We start from the raw sequence: 17,526 nt of genomic DNA, 5'->3' as shown, positions 1-17,526 counted from the left end.
TGTGCAGAAGGCTGATGTGAGTCATCCTTGGCTTTGCTAACAGGACTGGAGCGGCCAGCATAATTATGGCACAGAGCTCTGCTGGCACAGCTCTGCCAAGGTGGTTCAGAGAGGTCTGGGGTGATGTGTTCAGGGAAGTATGCACAGAGAAAGGCACAGAGCATTAAATAGGTGGGAGAACTGCAAAATATGCAAGAGTCCTGTGTGGCTAGTGGAAATCAAAGCAGAAGCAGGTGCTTCTGGTGCAGTCAGCAGTGTAGCTTTGGGCCCCACACATTAAACCTGAGAGCTTTTGAGTGTGGAATTTCCAGGAGAGGAGAGTGGTGACACTACCAGTGCCACAGAATACCCAGCTGGCCTCTTGCTGGAGGGTCTGATGTGGACTGAAAGGCTTCCAGCACAGCACTGGAGGGACTTGAAGTTAAGCATCATCTTAAGATTGAGGGTTAATGAAAAGATAAACTTACTTGTAAGAGAGCTGTTTGCTGGAGGGACTTGAAGTTAAGCATCATCTTAAGATTGAGGGTTAATGAAATAAACTTATTTGTAAGAGAGCTGTTTCTAAGATCACTTGCTAAGAAGATACACTGACTTCTCAGGACAGAGAGAACATGCTTGGTGAAGCGTGTGGAAAACCTGAGCAAGGGTGGAGGGACCTTTGAAGTGGGATTTGTACAAATAGGCTGGGGAAGTTCCCACAGTGAGATAAATCTTAGAGTTTTTTACATCTGTTTTCAATCAGCTGATAGTATAGCAGTTATTTTTTTGTTCTGAAGACTCCTAGAATCACTAGAGTTTAGATGGGCAGGGACCTCTGGACTTACCCGACTCAAAGCAGGGCTAACCCCAAAGCTAGACCAGGTCAGGGTCACACCTAGTCAAGGTCTAAGTATATGCCAGGTTAGAGAATTCTCAACCTTTCTGCTCCTGCAGACCAGGGCTACACTGCTTCTATGAGGAAGAATTTTTTCCTTATGGTCAATCAAGGTCTCTTTGGTTGGAGTTTGTGCCCATGGCCACTTGTCATTTCATTGTGTCTGTGAGAAAAGCCTGGCTGTCTGGACTACAACCCCTATTAGGTAGTTGCAGGTGGCTATAGAATTCTCCCAGCCTTCCTTTCCCCAAGCTGGACAAACCCAGCCACTCAGCCTCTCACCCTATGCTCTGTGCTCTAGCCCTCTCCAGAAAAAAAAAAAAAAAAAATTCTCTTTTGCTATTAGGTATTCCAGAGAATGACAAGAATGTGAGTTGTTTTCAAAGTAGCTAAATCTCTAGAAGTTTTGAGGCCAAGATATTTAAGTGTGTGTCTCTGAGCAAAACAGACTTATAAATTCAACTTCAGTAGCAGAGCTGTTAAAACTTTGCTCTCAGTTTAAATTAGTCAGCACCATAGAAAATTCCTGAGACTGGGCTGTTGAACTAGGACTAGTGTGCTTAACAGAGAACTGGTTTTAAAATTCAGAATTGTTTTTGCAATGTTGGGGGAAGAGGAACAAGTAGGAAAGACAAAACAGATATGTAAGAAATATGAACCTCCTCTGTTTTCATTGAAAACAAAGAAAACAGCATTTTGCTGAAATTTATTTATTTCATTTTTGCATATTTTTTGACTATTCTATTAAGGACATGTTTAAGCACAGTCTGTGTCCTCTGCAGAGCTCAGAGTGAGTCTTTGAAACTGGGGCACCGGGGATGCCGCCATCCCCTCCTGCTCCAGGCAAACCAGGAATTTTGCTATCTGACTGCACTGCAAAGTAGGTTGACCTTGGTTAAGTGGGTCCAGAAAATCTTACCTGTTTTACCAAAGTAACTGTCTTTGTGTGTCCTCTATCTGCAGCCTGCAATTTCCTGAGTTACCCCTTGGTTCTTTGTTATGTTAAATAATTGCATTAACATTGGCTACTTTCCAGAATTTAGGGCTCACTGCTGTACTTGGTGAATATGTAACATTGCCTCTCTCTCCCTAGTTCTCCTGAATTGCTGAATATAAGAAGCAAAATTAATCAGTCCTTCCTCATCACTGGAACAGAACATGAGCCTTGCCCTGGTTTGCAGGTTTGTCCTCTATTCCCCCCAGCTGTGGGTGGGGAAGCTGTTAAGATCGTCCTCACCAGGGACCAGGATTTCAGGGACCCTGAGCTGGCTGAACAGTCTGGCTTGTGCCTAAAGGGTGCAAAAATGGGGTGGAAAATAGGATTGGTATTTGGCCCTAAGACTCTGGATGGGGGCTGCTTGGTCAAACCGTGCCTCTGCTGGCAGTGGACAAGTCCTAAACTCACAACAGAATCAAAGTGAGCAGGAGCTCTTGTATGGCTCTAGTTCAACTTCCTGCTCAAATCAAGAGTAATGTCAAACTTCCTCAGGACTCAGTCCAGCTCTGGTCTGGATAGTTCCCACACTGGAGTCTTCACAGTCCCTCTGGGCCCTCCAGTCCTGAAGAATATTTTTCCTTACATCCAGTCAGGGTTTCCCTTAGCTGCAGCTTGTACCCAGTGCACCTCTGGGAAGATTCTGGACTCCATCTTTTCCAGCCTCCTTGAGGCAGTTAAAAGCTGGAGAGAATCCCCCCCCCCTTTCCTGTTTTTGTCTCAGTCCTGAGCGAGTCCCTCCCTGTATACATATGCATGATGCCATGTGCACATCAGCAGCAAGTGCAAGCCCTCCATGAAGCTCTTTTCCGAAACCACTACCAGGCCTCCACCTGTGGCAATTCCAAGGTTCCAAGGTCTGACATGCCAGCCACCACAGGGTAGTTCCCTCATCAACAAGGAGATGTTATTGCTCCTCTGCAAGCTCCCCACTGGCCAGGCTCAGTACCCAGTCACATGGAGCCATTCCCAGGCTGTCTTGGCCTGCCATTCAAGCCCAGGTCCCCTGCTTTAGGGACAAGAAATGGCAAAGATGTGCTTGTTTCTTCAGAGCTGAGCACTAAAACTCATTTACACTCCTGCAGTTCTCATCTAGTCAGAATAATATGTCCAAAGCAAAGCCCAGAGAACAATTTGAAGGTGTTAAAGCCACCAGATTCCTCCATCGTGGCAAAAAGATGTATTTCCCCCTTTTGTTTCTATCTCCCCTCCAGCAGCCAAATCTGCTGGAACCAAAGCACTTCTGCTGTTGTTTGTGACTGCCATGCTGCTGGCCACTGGTGGCCAGCAAAGAACCCTGCCCTGGTGCCTTGCACGAGCAGCTGGCACTGCAGCCCCCCTGCCCAGCACAGCAGCCAACCTGTTAACAGAGCCTGGGCCCAGCACCCACTTCCCATGAGATCCCCTGAGGGAGAAGGGAGGGAGGGAGGGATGGATGGATGGATGGATGGATGGATGGATGGATGGATGGATGGATGGATGGATGAGGTCCCAGTGAGTTGTGCCCTTGAGGCAGCACAGGAGTGGGGTTCCTGCACAAAGCCATGCATGGTGCAGAGAGGGGAGGCAGGTCCTGCAGTCTGAACTGCAACTGTGCAGCCGTGCTCCCCCTCCCAGTGCTCCCCTCATGTGGAATGGCACAACTGGGGGAGAGAATCAGCTGTGCAGAGGATCACAGATCAAGAACACTGAGGCACTACACCAAGCTTCAGCATGCAAGCAGGCAGGGTTCAGTAGAGCGTTCACAGCCTAGCCTTGGAGCAGAACTGTTACTGTTTGTCTGGCTTCCTGCCTCATTCTGCTTCTGAATTCATGACATGGGTAACAGTGCAGGATTCCATGTGCACTTTTGCTGCTTCAGTTATTAAGCATCCACAGTTTTCCTAAATAAATGCTTGGGATCTTCCTGGTGACTGTCTCAATGCTGCTGGCTGAGATTGCTGGCTGTTTTAAATATCCCACTTGGAGAACAAACCCCAGTCCTCTAAAGAGAACAAAAAATCAGTTATTTACTCTCGTCACTCTTGCACTTTGTGTGCAACTAACTCTAATGCAGCTGTCATCCAAATAAGTCAATTCAGCATGATACTTCAGTTTCAATTTAGCTTGTAAATGGTGAGAGGGAAAAAAAAAAAAAAAGGCTTTTTAAACTATTTTAGAAACCTCATTATAAATGCAACCTAACAAGATTGTCCAGCACACTAAGAAGCTAGATCTCCATTCAGAATCTTAGAAGAAATCAGCTGAAAATAACTGTGGGCACTGAAGACGCTAAACACTTTAAATATCATTTTATGTGCTGCACGCACAATATAATTAGTTATGGCTCTAGCTTTATCCATAAGATGAAAAATAGCATCATTAACCCCACTCTTCATCCCAAGCCGAGTACATTTCAAACTTACCCCAGGCTATCTGAAGATCCTTCAGCACTGGTGGTTGCTAGAGTTGGGAATTAGCACTGTGCAAGAAAGGAGAGAGAGAGAGAGAGAGGAGAGCAATGGTGGCTTGACGTTTCCCAAGATGGGACTGTCACATGCTAATCACTGATTTGAAATGCAAGCGTTAACAAAAGTCTTCTAATTATATAATCTTCGGGTCACATCCTCGTGTGCCCATGAAAAACCAGGACTGTGCACTTGGAAGAAGGCGTTGCAGAATTTCTGACTTTTTAATTAGCATTGCACAGGGCTGGGGAGGGAGGGCGAGGAGCCCTGGGAAGTGACGGCAGCGGGGCCACGTGGGGCCAGGCGCTGGCTGGTGTGGCCGTGCTGCTCTGCCAGGCTCAGAGGATCCAAAGTACCTCCTGTGGCATCCAAAAAAGACAACCTCCAGTTGGGGACAGGGAAACGGAACCAGCTCCTCCCTACCTGCTGACACCCTGGCTTTCCTAGGGATGCCAGGGCCAAGAAGGCGCAGGGACCAAGGGCAAGGGTGCCAAAGTAGCCATGGCAGGGGAGCAGCAACGCGAACCAGCACCTGAGTATTTTCTGTTTCTTACTAGATGATGAAAAATTTTATTTTGAGTAAAAATAAATAAGGGCTTGGAGGGTGGGGAGCAGCAGCCCTCCACACCTGCTCAGTTTCTTCCCTAAGGAGGATCAGCCCTTCACTGGAGGGCTCTTTGCTCCAAAGGGAGCATGTGGAGAATGCAAGAGCAGGGCTGTCAGGGCAGTGCTTGGGCCAGTCCACCGCTACTCTGAAGCATAAGAACAGGGAGACATAAAGGAGGAGGCACAGTAACAAAAGGCAGACTCATTTCTCCCTGAAAGACAAAGATCTGCTTCAAAGATACCCTGCAGGCAGAAAATGTGAAATGTGAAACTGCACAGCCTAAATCAATATAATTGCTGGGCAGCAGAGATAAATGTGGAGCCCCAGCAAAGGAGCTGAAAGGACAGGCTCCTAAATTAAGAGAAGTTCTCTGGAAGATGGTGCTACCTATGAAGTCAAGGTCTAGGGACAGAGGACAGAGCAATTTTTTTTTTTTTTTTTTTTTTTTTTTTTTTTTTTTTTTTTGGTGGTTGTGTGTGTGTGTTTGTTTTGGTTTGGTTTTGTTGTTGACTACGTTTAGGGTTTTTTTATTTTGGGTTTTTTTTTAAGCTGGCTATTTCAGAAGCAAAGAAAATTGAACAAAATCAACTGTTCCCCTCAAGCAAACACTCAGATGTCCTTTTGCAGTTCCCCTCTAGAAAATGAGAATGGTATATATATGTATAAGAATAGAAGTCTTTTCACTTCGAGACAAGAAGGCATCTGAGAGGCAAAACCCCATGAGATCATGCAATGCATTTGTAGAGAGCCACTTCTCCCAGAGCTGACTCTCCATCTCCTGTGGACAGGCTGTTCCCAGAGGTGGGTCCATGGAGCACATAAGCCCTGCTGGAGCAGGCACCTTTGGTGGCACAGAATGTGAGTCATTGCTATGAACCATTCTTCCCCTTGTGGAGGTGGTGGGGAGCCTTTATGGGACAGAGCAGACCCAAATGGACCATCAGAGTGGCGGCTGTGGCCACCATCTGCAGAAGGACCCTGAGGAAACACCCTCGTGGCAGGTGTTGTTTCTAGGTTGGGGGCTGTGGTGGTTCTTATACAGCCAAACCAGTGTGTAAATTTTCTTTTTATTTTTTGTGGTAGTTTTTTTCTTTAAACACCAACCTGATACAGGTTGCCTGGAGGGGTTGTGGAGTCTCCATCCATAGTCACGACCTGACAGGATGTGCTGCAGGGCAGGTGTCATGGGCAACCCTGTGTGCACAGGGATCTGCAGAGAGGCCTTCCCCACCTCAGTGACACAGCTTTGGGGCCTCTTGTCACTTATGTCACCCTCACTCTGAAACTGGTACCACCTTCCTCCCTTTTAGTCCCACACACGGAGTTTTGTAGTGAAGGCTGGAGAAGACCTCTACGACCACTGAGTACAGCCATTAACCCAGCGCAGCCAGGCCCACCACCAAGGCAGTCCCCAAATGCCAGGGTTAATACTTCCAAGGATGGTGCTGCCCTGGCCTGTCTGTCCCAATGCCTGGCCACCCTTTCCACCCCCCCCCGCAGGGGACGTGGCCGGGGGCTGCAAGCTGCTGCGGAACCGCTTCGAGAGCCGCGACCGGGAGTGGGCCTCCTACACCTGCGTGCTGGGCTTCCACGTCTTCGGTGGGTCTGGGGGCTCGGGGGGGTGCCCGGGGGAGTTTTGGGGGTCCCCCTGACCCCCTCCCCACCCCCGGTGTCGCAGGGGTGTGGCCGGACGGCTCCGACGGCACCGACATCAACTCGCTGTGCCGCTCGCACCACGAGCGCGTGGTGGCCGTGGCCGACGACTTCTGCAAGGTTCACCTGTTCCAGTACCCCTGTGCCCGGCCCAAGGTGGGCAGGGGGCTCTGGGGGGCTGGGGAAGGGTCCCACACTCTGATTTGGGGGTGCCAGACCCAGATTTGGGGGTCCCAGACTCTGATTTGGGGGTTCCAGACCCCAATTTGGGGGTCAGGAGGGTCCGGGTTTTGCCAAGTCCAGCAGTTCCAGTGCCCCTGTGCCCAGCCCAAGGTGGGCAGGGGGCTCTGGGGGGGCTTGGGGGAGCTGGGGAAGGGTCCCACACTCCGATTTGGGGGTGCCGGACCGCTGCCCTGGCCTGTCTGTCCCAATGCCTGGCCACCCTTTCCATGAACATGTTTCCTAATAGGCAATCTAAACCTTCCCTGGCACAACTTGAGGCCGTTTCCTCTCGTTCTGTCACTTGTAACCTGGGAGAAAAGGCTGACCCCCACCTGGCTACTCCTGTCGGGGAATTGCAGAGAGTGACAAAGATCCCCCGAGCCTCCTTTTCTCCAGGCCGAGCCCGCCCAGCTCCCTCAGTAACTTGTGGGTTGGTGCAGCCAGCACCTACCGAGATTTTCAAGCACCCTTCTCGTCTTCACTCGAGAACACAAGAGATACTTTAAAAACCAACATGCCTGCTGAGAAACAAACAGCCGGTGTCACTGTTACAGCCACACACACAGAGATATCCAAACGCCACACGCAATTGCCAGCGCCGGGCGCGGTGTGCGGGCAGCGGGGCGGGGCGGCAGCAGCGGGGCGGGACGGGGCGGGCGGAGGTGCCGTGGCCCGGAAGGGAAACGCTGCGGATCCGGATCGGGGGGTCCGGGAGGAACCGGGCAGAGAGGTGGGAACACTGGGGAAAAGGAGTGGTGGAGCTGCCGGGGCGTCACGGTTCCGCAGAGAGCGGGGTGGAGGGGAAGGGGGTGCGCGGGGCCTCTGCGAGGGGAGAGCCGCTCTCCCTGAGGGGAGCTGAGGGGAGTGGGCAGGAGACGGGGTCCGGGGAGAGCGGGGCTGGGAGAGGATTGAGGGTCCCCAGACAGCCGTGGAGGGGAAGGTGCCACGGGAAAGGGCGGGACGAGCCGGCGGAGCTGCTCCGTGCCCGGGGCTCTGTGCTCTGAGCTCTGAGCTGAGAGGAAGGAGACAGAACCCTGTGTGACAGAGGCCTCCGGGCACCTGCCATGGTCTCCCTCCTGCCGTGGTCTCCCTTCTCCCTCCCTCCTTTCTGCCAAACTGCTCCGGGCGGGGTCAGCTTGGCTGTGAGCTGCTGTCCAGCCCCAGTGGAGCTAGAGTGGGGAGAGCGGCCACAAAAAGGGGAACTCGCTTCCTTCCCAAGCCCTCGTTTGGGCTGTTACTTGTGTCCCGGCTGTGGAGGTGCCAGTGCAAAGATCCAGGGAAGAAATTCCTGCCGGATTGCCCACAGCTGCTCGCCTGTCCCCTGCAATAGCTTCCCATTAGTAGGAGGTGCGGTAGGAGGATGTGTTAATGTTGGGCAGCCCTGGCGGGCTGTCAGCGCTGGGAAGGACGCTGCTGAGAGAAGGGGAGGAGGCCGCCTGTTTGCCAGGACTAGTGCAGTCACTCCCCTGACCAGGCTCAGCAGCCTGGGCAGCTCCCTGCAGAAGGGAGCCCGGTGTGAGATAATGTGAAAAAAGCCATTGTGTCTTGGGCTTTAGCTCCCCTTCCACCTTTTAGTCTCAGCCCTGCAAGCTGCCGAGTTAAAAAGTGATGGGGCAGAGGCTGCTTTCTTCTGTGAAATTTCCCTTGAAGGTTTGTCCTGTGGGCTTCTGTGTCCAAGAGGTTCCAACAGAGTGGCAAAACTGGGGTTCCCAGGTTAGGCAGCACTGCTGGTAGGCACATTCTTTTGGCAGAGAGTTTTGCCAAACTTGCAGCTTTTGGCTGAGGAATATTATTTTCTAAAGCCACAGAACTCACTAAACAATGTTCCAGAAGGATATTTTTTGCTCCAGGTGTATACAGACACATCAACATGCAGATAATCAACAGTGGTTTGAGAGGGTGCCTTGTCACATAGAAAAAACAAATAATGTGTGCTCAGACATACACAATGGTCTTAATCACCTTCACAACTAGGGACTGTTTTTTTCCTCTTGTTCCCCAAGGAAACATGAGTTGGTTAGCGAGGAAAAAAGGAAAACCCAACAGAGGAGGAGGACGAGGGAGAGGAGGCGGTGGAAGACGAGGAGGCAGCAGTGGTCATTCAAACAAGCCTCAGCTTGGTGGAAATAGGAAATGTTCAACCAAAATTTGGGACGATGGAGATGATTTTTGTCTCTTTGAGGAGCCAAGGCTAGAATCCAGGTATTTCTGTTGGTTTGGGGGGGATTGGCATAGAGGTGTCTGGGATACTTGGGTGTTGTTTGCAATACTTTGGGCCATTTGAGATACTTTTTGTATGTTGATGTGGGTAGACATTTGGGGCTGGTTTTTGGACATGTTTGAATATAGAGAAGAGTGAAAGGGTGATGGAAGTGTTTCACTATGAAGTAGTTTTTACATGTCTGTTTTGATTAATGTTTTATGCATTTGATACCTAGGAATGTGTTTTATTTTTTAAAGATTATAACCTCTGATTTTCTTCTTTGGTGATAAAGTAATTTCAGGACACTTTTGGTCAGTACACATTAATAAACACAGGATATTTGTGTATTACAAAACAGAAGCTGGGCCATGGAAAATCAGCAGTTTAGAATTAGTTTAGTATCCTGTGTGTGTTCTGACCCATCTAGCTTAGAAATATGTGTTTGTATTGTAGTCTAAGAACATCTTTACCTAGCAAAGTGTTCAGTAAATAATTTTGGATTCAACATAGGATACAATACGTGTATGCACATGTGTGTGCAGATAAAGACATAGAAATCCTGGTCACATAAGAGTGACTCCAGCTGAATAATCCTTAGGTGATGGATTTCTCTTGTTGTGATTTTCCTGTTTTGAATTACAGGTTTGGGCCCTAACATTCCAATTCAGTAAAGAACATTTGAGCCAGGCAGATAACTCATGGTTATGTCCTATTTTAATTTTCAGATCAAGTGCCCCTGCCAGAAGAGGAGGGCAAATGAAGCAGAGACCTGAAGCAAGAATGCCTCTGCAGACCATACACATGACATCAGAGAACCAGAGAAGAGTGAAAGAACTCCTTCAAGAGCTGCAAGGGCAGGAGCTGGCGCCCGAATCAGAGTTAGTTTAAATGGAGGCACTGCTTCCAGCTTCTCTACATGAGCATGCATTAGCAGGCGTACTGTCAGAAATGGAAACAGTATTTTTTCCCTTAACTTTGAAGTATATCTCAAATCCTATGGTTTTGACTCTGCTTTGTTTTTCTACAATATTAACACTGGGAAAGGGGTAGCCAAATCTGCCATTTAAATTAAGGATTTAAAACTGCAGAGGCAGAGTTTTATGTTTACTCAACATTTTAATTTTGTTTCATTTTAACTTGGTGACTCTTTTTATCAGTGTAGCTGGAGAAGATGATGACGAGCCTGATTACCTTGATGATGAGCAGTGCTGGTCAACAGAACAGGAAGCTTCTGATGTATTGCCAAGGTTGTCTGCTGAGCCAGCTGAGCACAGAATTGTAGACAGTGAAGTGTCTCCATTTGCTGTGCACAAACTCTCCAGGTGATGCTTTATTGAATGATTTGTATCATTAAGAGGTAGATCCCTGGTCTCAATACTCTGTAAGCCCTCCTTGTGTTCTTCATCCATTTTGCTCAGACATTAATAATTATTCAATACTTTTGCTTGGTTTGGGAGCATTTTATATGTGACAGCTTTTAATGAAGAGTTTAATTTCTGTAGTTGAGTGGGGAAATCTAACCCTGAAACTATTAAATGCTACATTCTGAGGTGTGAGGCAGTGGCATGCACGCTCCCTTGCTGTGAGGCTGATCAAGCCAGATCTGTGGTTATTTTGCTGCATACAAGTCTCTCACTCACTTGCTGCCCTGTTTGCTCTCTCTTGGTGCAGGTATGGTTTTGACGGTGAGCGCTGCAGGGCGGTGCTGAGATCCTGCAATGGAAATATTGGGGCATCATTGGAGTATTTGCTACTGCAGTGCTTCTCTGAAAGGTATGGAGAGAAGATGCAGGTTTCTGCAGCAGCTGCTGAAGCCAGTCAAGAGGAATGTTTAGAGCAGAGACAAGAAGAAGCTTTTGCCCTCCGGTCAATTTATGGAGAGAAATTTGTAGAAAGGATTAAAAATCGTGTTTGGACTTTTAGTTTGGAATTGGACTACCTAACACACAGGTTCAGTAAATCTAAACAAAAAAGTACAAGGGACACAGGAAAACAGACTTCAAAGGAAATATGTAAATTTTACCTCCAAGGAGGCTGCAGGTTTGGTTCAAAATGCAGATTTAGACATGAATTCCCTCCAAACCATCCACTAAACACATCCAAGAACTCTGTAGACGATGCTCATCTCAGACATAGTGATGGTCCCATATATGAACTTGAAGTAAGATTTCCTGACGAGAACAAGTATCCACTTCAGGCACCTCTTGTGGCATTTTACTCCACTGATGAGAATCTGCCTCTTGCTTGTCGTCTGCACATTGCTGAATTCCTCTTTGGAAAGGCCTTGGCAGCTGCAGAGTCTCATGAGCCAGTGGTGTACACCTTGGTGTCTTGTTTAGAAGATGAACACGAGATCAGTGAGCTCCTGAGCAATACTCAACACAAGTTCAGTGTTCCTCCTGTCTCCCTGCTGGCAGCACCTCCTGTAAAGCCACAGACAGAGAGTGCACCTGCTTCAAATCAACAGGCTGAAGGTACACCAAATCTCCTCAATGGTTTCTGGGATAGGAACAGTCAGAAAGATTTAAAAGGAAAAAAGAGAGACAAGGCAGAGGCCCCAGTTCAGCCATCTGTTCCAAATCTATTTCTGGAGATTGAAGTCATGTGGTGAGCCAGATCCGTGATCTGACTGTGCCTCAGGAAGTTCCTTCTGTAATCAAGCTGCAGCACAGAGGTTTTGTGCTGGCCAGAGCTGAGTTCAAGGAGCAGAGAGTTTAGTTTGGCAGAGTGAGTGATGCCCATTGCCAAACAATCCATGGACAGCATTGAGAGATGTGAGCTCACCAGAATGGACCAGAGAAATGTGCTTGGAAGGGAACAGGGAAGGTTGTTTGCAAGCTTTGCTGCATCTGCGACTCATCAATTCAGAAACCTCTTTTTTTAGATTACTTAAAATTACCAACAGCTCCTCAAAATTCACTTACAAAGGTGGATTTAAGGCTGAGCAAATGTGGAAAGTGGTTCTAGAACATTGTTCAAGATATCATCGCTTTCTATTTATGCTGGTGCAGGCAGGTTGATTTCACTACCAAGAGGGAGAGTTGAGTCTGTGTCACTTGTGGCAGGGTGACTTTCCAGCTCTCAATTCCAAAACTACTTTTACGTAAGGCAAGCTTTTTTCAAGACAGTGTTCAAGAACAACTGCATTGAGTTGTAGAGCTCTTAAATAGTGACAAGCTGTGTTTTTGCTACAGTAAGACAGAGTATTCCATTTTTTGAACACTTCTGCAGAAAGACGGCTTTGTTCCAGAAACTGAGATCCCAAATAATTTTCTTTAGTTATAAAATATTCCGTAGGCTATAAAATAAGTTATGGGTTTTTTTGGGTTTTTTTGTGTTTGTTTTTTTTTTTTTTTTTTTTTTTAGTAAAAGTAGCCTTAAAACAGTCAAGGGCTGGCTGACAAATCTGAAACAGTCCTCAGACCCTCAGGCCCATCTAACAAGGTTCTTTGTTGGAAACCCTGCCTGGAGCATGTCTCTCTTTCCTTCACTGCCCGTTCCTTAGTAACAACAATATTTAACTGTACACTCTCTGTCTCAAGCCTCAACAGTGTCAGAGCCTCAGGAAGAAGAGGTGGTGGCAGAAGAGGAGGAGGAAGAGCCCGAACAAGTTGTTGTGGAGAATGAGAGTTATGTGAACTTGAAGAAGAAGCTTTCCAAAAAGTATGATGTGCAGGCAAAGTCTCTGTATAACGAAAATGTTAAAATCTGTGCACAGTTTCGGCAGAAAAAGGTACAATGTGCAGAACGTAGATTTGTTGCTTACTTTAGGGAAATAAATATTTAAGAGAAAGCTGTTGTTTTAGATGGTTCTATTCCATCCCAGTGGTGTCCTTACTGCTGTGCTGTCTTTGTCCATCAGTCTTCCAGGCACTTTCAGTCCATGCTGTATGAAAGACAGAAGCTCCCTGCATGGCAAGAGAGAGAAAACATTCTGGGTTTGCTTGAGAGTCACCAAGTTCTTGTTGTGAGTGGCATGACAGGGTAAGAGTGTGATTGCCATACAGACTTTATGTATCAAAGTGTACACAGAATAACATGAAATGTGATCCATGTTCTGGGAAGGTTGGGTTGGTGGCTTATCTGTGACCAGTGTAACCAGTGACAGCAGTCCTAGGTGAACTTCATGTGAAGGATCACACTAATGAAACAAAACAAATTTCCAGTGGGATGCAGTCAGTTGATGTGGGTGGAAGATATTGCATTTGTAGGGTTTTTAATTAATTCCTGATTTTGTTGTGCAGCTGTGGGAAAACCACTCAGATTCCTCAGTTTATCTTGGATGCTTCATTGCAAGGCTCTCCAAGCAGAGTTGCAAACATCATCTGCACTCAGCCTCGCAGGATCTCTGCCATTTCTGTGGCTGAACGTGTAGCCAAGGAAAGAACAGAAAGGATTGGACTCACTGTTGGATATCAGATCCGTCTGGAAAGTGTAAAGGTACATATGCTTTGCTTGCTGGTTTTCATTTACTCCTATTAAAATGTGCTTAATGCTTCTCTAGTGCACAGAATCTCTGCCCTAAACCTGCCATGGAGTGAGATAAGCAAGTTTGTATCATCTGTATTTAAAAAATACTATGAAACATGTTCTGTATTTTATTTCTTCTCAAGTTGCACAGTTCACTTTGCAGAATGAGAGTGCAGTGCTGTGTCTTGCAGGTTTGCTTTCTGTTGAGCCAGGTGAAGGGGAGTAATGTGAGTAATCCTGCTGTCCTTTGGAAGGCTACTGGCTGTTCTTCTGCCTGTTGCCATTCCCATGTGTCTCCCAAGTGGAGACTGAAGGGTGCACCTACAGCCAGACAGAAACTGCTGTGTTGGAAGTGAAGTTTTGTCTGTGTTGCAGCTGATTGCTTTTTCCAAGAAGCATGCTAAAAAAGAGACTCACCAAATCTTCCTAGGAAGAGAGATCTGAGTTGTTTATCAGGAAACACTGTCCACAGGAAAAGCAGTTCATATTTTTTGATAGGTAGCAATGCCCCTTGGTAAGAAGCAGGTGTTGTCAGTGCCAGTCAAGAAATTAAAATCCATCTCCAGCACGGCTTGCTTGTTCCCTCTCAGTCAAACCTGGCACTGATCTGAAACCAAATGCTTTACAGCAGCACATATTCTGTTTGCACTGTGTTAATTTGCCCAGAGTCAACTGAATGCTTTGTTTTACCCTTCAAGTCCTCAGCTACCAGGCTTTTGTACTGCACTACTGGTGTGCTGTTGAGAAGGCTGGAAGGAGATCTGACTTTGCAGGGAGTCACTCATGTTATTGTTGATGAAGTTCATGAAAGAACAGAAGAAAGGTAAATAATCTCTTATCCTGTAAGCTAAATGAAGAAACGTAGTCAAATGTGGCTAAGGTGCAAGTAGCTGATCCTGTGGCAGTGGTATGGGATGGTGGAAGGAGGCTGGGTTTAGGTTCTTGTCTTTGGGCAGTGGGAAATTGTCCTGCAGCAGCTTGTGAGAAAGCACATCTCTCAGAAATTGCTGTGCCTCCAAAGCACCCTCACATTGCAGCAGTGTTGCAAAGAGGTTCTGGATAGGGCTGGAGGGTTAAGTAACTTTTTAACCAAAGCTGTCTGTTTCTTACAGTTTCCTTGTTTCGACTTTTATCAAATACCATAATTCTTCACATGCCTTTTGGGGATTTTTTTCCCCTGATGCCGATTCAGCAGAGCAAGGGACAAATGCTCGCATTTCCTTCCAGCCTGTAGATTTTACTAGACAGTCTCATCCTATCCTGCTCTAGCCTCCTGCAGTTTTACCTCAGTTACCTGCTGATCACAGACAAAAGATAATGTCTGTCAGTATCTCTGTAAATTAAGTGGCAAGCATCCTTTTCTTTGTTTTCCTTGTCTAACACTGCAGTGCAGTGGGTTTCTAAGAGGCTTTGTCTCCTACCCATTATTCTAAGCTCAGGTGGTATTTTAGCCACTTAAAAGTGCTTGTGTTTCTCAAGGATCCCTCTTTTTATTTAAATCACTTCAAGCCAGTCTTCTAGTCATGCCACAAAAGCTATAAATATAGAGGGAAAAATACAGTGAGCAGGGAAGTGTGGGTAAGTTTGAGTAACTCTTCCAGTGAAGAAGAGGAGTAATAAGGACTCATCTGTTACTTTGAGTTAATTTCTTATCTGATGTTCTTGTGTTGTCATTAATGTAAGTCATTTATAAAATTTTTTGTTTAACTGGTTTTGCTAAGTAATTCTGACATTCCAGTAAGGGACAACCAGAAGAGAGTCAGATTTGCAGATTGCGTTTCACTGGGCCATTCCAACAAGCTCATGTTTCTGTGATGGTGTTGCTGTGCAATTGAAAACACCAGGACAGAAAGGTGGACAGAAAGGGAGAAAAATAGTCTGAAAGTTAATGCTGGAGACATTCAAATGTTCTTTTGCCTGTTTTCTTCAGTGACTTCCTGCTGCTGGTTTTGAAGGATATAATGGTTCAGAGGCCAGACCTGCGCATTATACTGATGAGTGCCACCCTGAATGCTGAGCTTTTCTCTCAGTACTTCCACTCCTGTCCAATCATTAACATACCAGGTGAAAAACACTTATTTTTATTGTCATTCATCGCTTTAGAGATTTGTTTTCACTATTTCTTCTTGCAAAGTATTTCTCAATTCAAGATGATGATGTATACCAGAAATTCGATGCTGAAGACTTAGAGGAGAGACTAATGAGATTTAGGAGAGAAAGGACTTGGAAACGTTGACATTTTTGTGCTGTCTGTATACCAGCAGAATTTCCCTCCTCAGAAGACAATCATTATATGGTGTGTGCATGACATGGTTCCCTGGGTTAGTTTCACCACAGCTGAAGACTCTCCTGTATCCTTGTGAGAAAAGGATCAGTGAGAGGATCCAGCTGGATGTGTACATGTTTAGCCCAATGTGCCTTTTAAATTGCTGAGTTATGACGTGGAGCTGGAGAGGAACATGGGTGTGTTCCCCTGAGTGTATCTGCCCTTCTCTGCCTGTGTGAGTGCATTGTGCATGTTACCATGGAATCCTAGATTGGTTTAGGATGGAAGGGACCTTAGAGGTCCACTAGTTCCACTCCCTGCCACGGGCCTGTCACTAGGCCAGGTTGCTCAAGGCCCCATCCATCCTGGCCTTGAACACTCCGTGCTTGGAAGACACCCACTGTTTGTCCTAGTCAGAAATTGTGTTGAAGAGTGCAGTGTAGATGAGAGCTGTGAAGCCAGTGTATGTCATAATAACCTGTATAAAACTGCAGTAATCTTTTGGTCTTTTTCCTCTTTTCTCCATGCTGTTGTGGCACGTGTAGATAGATTTATTCTCATGTTTCCTTTCAGGTCGAACGTTTCCTGTGGACCAGTTTTTTCTGGAAGATGTGATTGCAATGACAAGGTGTGAAATTCACGTGTTCTCAGATGTATTTGGGTGGTGAGGTTGAGGTTGCACTTTTGACTTTGAGACTGCAGTAGTTCTATGCATTTATTTAAAAAGTAAATCCTCTCAGATCTCCCTCATCACCTGCACTCTTGGAGCTCTACTAAAGCACCTTGACCTTCATATTATCTATGGTTTATACAAAGTTCCTCTCAGACTTAAAAAAAATATATTTTAGATACCCTATCTCTGCAGTTAGTTATTAGAAGGAAACTGTTAGGCTTCTTTCCACACTACCAAATGTTCTTCTGCTGTCCAGGTATGTTTTAGAGGACAGCAGTCCCTACAGGAGGAAGGTAAAGCAAGAACAGAATGGAAGACACAAAAGAACTGCATTTGAAGAAGTAGAGGAAGACCTGAGGCGTGCTGGCCTTCTGGAAACCACTGACACCGTGGTCAGAGATTCAGACCCAGACCAGAAGTTAACTCTGAAGCAGCTCCTTACACGATATAAAGGTGAACTCCTTCTTAAATTTAATAAATTGGCACACAGACAACGTGGGATATTGTCACTGTAAGCTGAATGCTTATCTGTAATTCAGAGATTTGCACTTGTGAAGTTCTAGATGAGAAACTTCCTGCTAGTTTAAAAGAAAAGAGAACCCATTGTTCTCTTAAACTACAAGCGAAGGTCTTGACTGAAACTAGTTCTTAGCATCTGAAAATGGACAATTTTCAGCTACTGTCTCTTTCCATCCATTTTCAGATGCTTTGTTAGTGCCACTTTGCTCTCTGTGTCTGTTCTTGCTGAAGCAGCTTTGCTTGAGGCACAGCATGGATCAGCCCTCTTCAGGTCTAAGCCAGGTGCTCTTTAAACAAACCTGTAACTGGTCCCATGCATCCACAGATGTGTTTTGCAAGACATGGATTTACTGCATCTTTCATTTCTTTTTTTTTCCCAGGGGTTAGCAAGGCAGTGTTGAAAACAATGTCTGTCATGGACTTGGACAAAGTTAATCTAGAATTAATTGAAGCCTTGCTGGAATGGATAGTTGCTGGCAGACATTCGTACCCCCCAGGTAATTTCATTGTCCTTGGGAGATAAACAAAAGAAGATTCTTTGGAAGTTTCTTGGACAGCCCAAAGCTAATGATTTGCATGCAGAGGTTCTGTAACTACT

At 46.4% G+C, this 17,526-nt stretch overlaps 1 protein-coding gene across 3 annotated transcripts in view; it reads left to right on the top strand.

The window, feature by feature from the left end:
- Positions 1–17,526, top strand: part of DHX57 (DExH-box helicase 57) — a 39,099-nt gene that overhangs the window by 15,999 nt on the left and 5,574 nt on the right. Inside the window, exons 1-13 of one of the 3 annotated variants that reach the window (XM_041477004.1) lie at positions 7,468–7,527; positions 8,801–8,999; positions 9,726–9,878; positions 10,158–10,322; positions 10,672–11,474; positions 12,543–12,733; positions 12,863–12,984; positions 13,245–13,440; positions 14,169–14,293; positions 15,401–15,534; positions 16,310–16,364; positions 16,666–16,862; positions 17,309–17,425. In XM_041477004.1, the coding sequence (XP_041332938.1) occupies positions 8,806–8,999; positions 9,726–9,878; positions 10,158–10,322; positions 10,672–11,474; positions 12,543–12,733; positions 12,863–12,984; positions 13,245–13,440; positions 14,169–14,293; positions 15,401–15,534; positions 16,310–16,364; positions 16,666–16,862; positions 17,309–17,425 (2,452 nt within the window). In that variant the 5' untranslated portion in view covers positions 7,468–7,527; positions 8,801–8,805. Of the gene's footprint in view, positions 1–7,467; positions 7,528–8,800; positions 9,000–9,725; positions 9,879–10,157; positions 10,323–10,671; positions 11,475–12,542; positions 12,734–12,862; positions 12,985–13,244; positions 13,441–14,168; positions 14,294–15,400; positions 15,535–16,309; positions 16,365–16,665; positions 16,863–17,308; positions 17,426–17,526 lie in introns of those variants that run through there. The other 2 variants (XM_041477003.1, XM_041477005.1) reach the window with 2 other exon arrangements.

The sequence above is a fragment of the Pyrgilauda ruficollis genome, unplaced genomic scaffold (assembly GCF_017590135.1).
Source record: "Pyrgilauda ruficollis isolate IOZ18807 unplaced genomic scaffold, ASM1759013v1 scaffold4, whole genome shotgun sequence".
In the NCBI taxonomy this organism is placed as follows: domain Eukaryota; kingdom Metazoa; phylum Chordata; class Aves; order Passeriformes; family Passeridae; genus Pyrgilauda; species Pyrgilauda ruficollis.
Note: the sequence above shows the minus strand (reverse complement) of the source record. Positions and strands in the feature narration are given on the sequence as shown.